The sequence below is a fragment of the Corvus brachyrhynchos genome, unplaced genomic scaffold (genome assembly GCF_000691975.1).
Source record: "Corvus brachyrhynchos isolate BGI_N302 unplaced genomic scaffold, ASM69197v1 scaffold8, whole genome shotgun sequence".
NCBI classification, from domain to species: domain Eukaryota; kingdom Metazoa; phylum Chordata; class Aves; order Passeriformes; family Corvidae; genus Corvus; species Corvus brachyrhynchos.
In genome coordinates this window covers 2,205,386-2,210,294 of record NW_008240031.1, presented here as the reverse complement: position 1 = coordinate 2,210,294, position 4,909 = coordinate 2,205,386, and the positions used below count along the sequence as shown (strand labels likewise).

At 41.6% G+C, this 4,909-nt stretch overlaps 1 protein-coding gene across 6 annotated transcripts in view; it reads right to left on the bottom strand.

Moving 5' to 3' along the window:
• ST8SIA5 (ST8 alpha-N-acetyl-neuraminide alpha-2,8-sialyltransferase 5) overlaps positions 1 to 4,909 on the bottom strand; it is a 69,410-nt gene that overhangs the window by 32,890 nt on the left and 31,611 nt on the right. The window contains exon 2 of one of the 6 annotated variants that reach the window (XM_017743698.1): positions 3,314 to 3,425. The exons of the other annotated variants lie outside the window; for them this stretch is intronic. Coding sequence (XP_017599187.1) covers positions 3,314 to 3,345 — 32 coding nt within the window. The 5' untranslated portion in view covers positions 3,346 to 3,425. The remainder of the gene's footprint in view (positions 1 to 3,313; positions 3,426 to 4,909) is intronic. 6 annotated transcript variants of the gene reach the window in all.

Below are 4,909 nucleotides of genomic sequence, written 5' to 3'. Positions count from 1 at the left end.
AGGCGCGGTGTGAGAGGGTTGGGAGCAGCCTGGTATAGTGGAAGGTGTCCCTGCCCGTGGCAGGGGGTGGGACTGGGTGAGTTTGAAGGTCCCTTCCAACCCAAGCCATTCTTGGATTCCGTGAATCATATCAGTGTCTCTACATTGCACTATAATGGCTATAGGGTAATGCAGTGCTCTGGATTATCAGGTAGTCCCATAACTTGTGTATTTCTCTGGCAGTTTTTAATCAGCTGACCTGCTCAAAGTATGACTTCTGAGTAGAATATTTTTGTGAAGAAAACATGAGAAAATTACTTGGACACCTTCACTCTGAGGCTTGTTGAAATAAACACTGTGGTTCTCTCCCGTATACCACAGTCTAACACATCTTTTTGCCACACTGTAACTGATATAGAAATACGGTTTCTTCAAATATATATCTTTGTAAAAGACATTTAAGTATATGGCCTTAAAAATATCTTTTAGTTGCTAAAGGCATCACTGAATGATACATTGGAAGAGAGGGTAGAAGTGTGGGAAAATCAAGCTGGAATTGTGCTTTTTAATTGGATTTAAATTCTATATTTGGGGCTTAGATATTTGCTTGAGAACTGTGAGCATTAATCCAGATAAATGGCTGGTGTTGGTGTGTCCTCGAGAGGTGAACTCTCCTAGAGCATAGCCTATATTCAGGCAGATTAAACGAAGAATTAAAATATTCAGTAAAGTCCTTTCCATATGTCTTTACTCCGCATGTAACAGCTGAAAGGAAATCTAAGTAAATGCTCCAAGGTGGAGGGGAGTGAATCTGTCCATCAAGCAAAACAAATTGTAAAATCACTCTTTAATGTCCCCCTTTCATCAAGCTGCTTTTGCAGAAGAGCATGCACAGCAGCAGAGGCACCGAGTTTAAAGGACATTCACATTTTGGGCAAGATCCAAGGGGAGACTGGAAGACTACCCCTGAGGAATGGCAGATATGTCTTATGATGACCAGCTTAATATACCCAGCTTTGAAGTGGCAGGGTGGGAGATCTAATTGAGGTACAAAAATATCCAGTGAGGGTGAGCGAGGGTGTGGGTATGACACTTCTCAGTGATTAAGGACAAAGAACAGAGCTGTGAGCTGAGCTTAGGGTCAGATCAAAGCTAAGTGTCCAGCCCTGAACCAGACAGACTACACAGGGCTCTTCTTCCAGCAGGTTCTCCAGAGATTAACAGAATACAGACTTATGAATACCCAAAACACCCCACCAAGGAAATATTGCGCAGCTTATAGGGCTGTGTGTCTCACTGTGAGTCTGCAAGACTGAGACCAAGCTGCTGCTCTGCATTTTTTCAGCAGTGGTACAATAAACCTCTTCCTCACAGTAAGAACAACTTCCATAAATAATGGTTTGCAGCATTAGGACTGAGTAGAAACCAAGGATGAGACATTTAAAACCACTGAATTAATTCTGTTTCTAACAAGATTACTGAGAGCTTTACCATTGATTTCAATCAGCCTTGAGTCGGGAGAATTTAATTTTTGAAATATAAAATTTTCTAATCCTCTCAGTTTCAAGTTGCAAGCATTCGTAAAAATTGTCTGGCTAAATCTGCAAACAGCCTGAGAAAACAGGAAAGAGACTTGAACTGCTTCATCAGTGTATTTCTTTGCCATGCTATTTCAGTCAAATTCTGCCATGTTCACTCTCAGTTCTAACTGCATTTATACAGGTAAACAAATTAAGGCCCTGTGAATCATAATTGCAGTTGTAGCACACACAGGAAGGAAATGCAGAAAAGGAGCAGAAAAAGCACCAGAGTAGAAAAGAGGGTAAGGAAAGATTAAAAGAAGGTGAGGAAAGCTGAGGAAATTAGACATAGGATCTACAAAGTAATTTAGATAGTTCACATCAAACAGTTAAAAAAAAAAAAAAGAAAAAAGAAAAAAAGAAAAAAAAGGAAGAAAGAAAAGCTAATTTTAAGCCTGGAATCACTACCAATGATTGCCAATAGTGGAACTTTGCCATTTGCTCAATTTGCCCTAATATAATAACTTCTAAAATTGGTATGTGTCCCCAACATGTAATGTTGATGACGGCAAGGAAAGAACTCATAAAAGGTGTAATAACCAGAAACGATCCCAGTGCAGAGATGTTTTGTTTTTCCCATGAATGTAAGCAAATTGCTCATCAAGGAAGATGTACGTCAGTTATGGATACCATTAATCACAGGACTAATCACAGGACTTACCCCTAACAAATAAAATTATGAGCAATGTTGTGCCTTGCATTGGAGAAACTCCATGAAGTTGGATGTCTTAGCAACAAAGACCTTGAGTTTCAGGTAAATGTCAAAGCAATATTTTGATCCTAATTGGTAACTGTAAGTGTTGAATCAGTGTGTGGTCAAATAAACATCAGCGTAAAGTAATAATAGCAGGAGGGGGTGAAAAGCCAGAAAATTAACAAAGCAGCAGTGACTCTGAAGGGCTTGTCAAAATCGGCTGTCAGAAAGCAGCAGGAAGCAAAGACTAAAAGCCTGTTGCTGCAATCCAAACAAAAAACAACTCCTACACAAGCAAAGGTTTTAATTTAAAGAGGATGTCAGATAATTATGAGGTTTTTGAACTACAAGGCAAGAATGAACAAGTGGATGAATTGCAGAGAGAAGCTTTGCATCCATGCTGTTGTCACACTGAGATCCCCCCTAAGCAGTGCCTATTGTCTTTCTGAAAAGGAAAGGAAAGGTGACAATTCACTTCAGACCAGATGGCAAGGCTTTAAAAGAGAGCTACTAAATGATGAAGACCCAAAAGGCTCCAAGCACAGCCAGAGGTAATGTCTGGGCTCTACCCAGAGAGTGGGCCACGACCATGTATGCAGCAGGACTTATTCAGGAGGGATCCATGTGCTTTCCAGGCACAAGGGCAGTTTGGTGCAGGTGGCTGAGTGACACAGGGATCAGCACCTCTGGGTGACAAGGACTGAGTGGCATGCCCCCCCCCCTGCCACTCCAGTCACAACCTATTCCCCAAACACCACCAGTTCATCCCATTTAATCCCAGGCAGCAGGCTGTTTCCACTCATCTTTCAAGGTGACAGCTACCACTAGCCTCATTTGTCATCTACCACAGGTAGGCTAAATCCAAACCCAAGCAAAACCAGGCAGAAACAAATGTTATTTTATAATGGTGAAGTTAAGCCAAAACCTGACTCAGCTTGCTGACCTACAATGATGGGCAAGGAAGGAGAAGCAGAGGAAGGGAAAGAAGATATGAATGTCCCCAAGAGCAAGGCAAATTATTTAATTTTCTTTCTGAGCTCCTTCTATTATTTGTCTTCACCTCTTCTTCTCTTGCTTTCCAGCAGTTCTCATATCTTTTCTCTATATGCACTCGCCTTAGCAAAGAGGCCATTAGGAGGTGACAGGAAATCAAGGTTTTGTGACTCCAGCTCCTGTTGAAGTAATAAGCAAATAGTATATTCATTAATTCCATATATACCATTAGTAATTTTATAATCCCATTTCCACAGGCCTGCTCATGGTGCTGCACTTCCCTGTTACACACTACTCAGATATTGAAGCCATATTTAGTCCCTGTCCTGATGGCCAACAATCCAGGCCGTGTAAAGGCTTCCTAAGGTCACTGGAAAATCACTTCCACTGTACCTCAGTTTCCCTGTTTTGTAATTCTTGTGCCCTTGAGGAGGAGGAATTGAAGACTTTAGTGTTAAATGATCACTCTGTTCTCTTTGAAAACAGTAAGTGATGCCCCTAGCCTATTAACAGGGATGTCAAGAGGTGTTGGAAAGTCAGATGGTTAGTCTTGCCAGAGATCCAGTTCCTTCTTTCTGCGAAATAAGGAAACTATGACTCACTGTGTCCACAGGGTGTACAGAAAATAAAACAAAAAACCACAGTATGCATGAGTGACCTGCAGATGAGAGTGATTGGAAACACTCACTGAAATGGATCAGGGAGTGAGAGGAACTTGGGTGAGGGGAATATCAGGAACGTCCAGTGTGACAGACTGCTGCACGAGTGAAGAGAAATATAGCAGCCTGCAGAGACAGCAGTAAGAGGAGTTCTGGAGAAAAACAAGGACCCCTCTTCATTTTGCACAGGCCAGGAATAGCAAGTTTATTTACACCACACTTGAAAAGACATCAGAGGGGCCCAAAAGTAGTAAAAGAACAAAATTACCGCTGGGCAACAGTGAGACACTGAGATCAAAACCAGCCCAGCAGTGTCCAGTCAGATTAGCCTGTATCCAAAACCTCTTTCCTGACAAAAGGGTCAGACTCAGTCCCTGAGGACAATGAAGTCAGATGACAGGAACAAGGCAAATGCTTACTTGAATAGTTAAATATCACTTTAAAACACCCCAATCCATTTTGAAATAAATGCACAAGGCACAACAAGTTAAAAGATGCAGCACAGGGGAAAGAAAGAAAGAAATATAAATCTGCCTGTAGCAGTCCAGGTCCAATTCACCTGTGCTACGTAATGCCATGAAAACACCATGTGTGTGCTGGCCTCTTTCAGTCCAGGATCCAGGGGCATAATCCTGCCAGGCAGGGCACAAATATAAAGTATTCCTGGGGCCAACTGAAGTACTTGGGCAGGATGCTCCACTTCTTATGTGAGTCCATAAAAAATTCATATTTTTCAGTGGAAGCAACATTGAATCTGACCAGCCAAGTTAGGAGAAATACTTATTTCTCCAGAGAAATTAGCCAAATGCAAGTTTAAGTCCTGATACAAGCACATACATACCTCTGCTCACTGCATTAATAGAGATCAACCTTTGTCTCAGTGACCTACAGCTTTGCAAGTTGACTGACAGTGGGTAATTACTGAGCTGATCACTTCCCATCTCAAAGGGACAAGATTATTAAAAGGTTTTGAAAATGTATGAAAATATGTGGAAGAGCAGGAA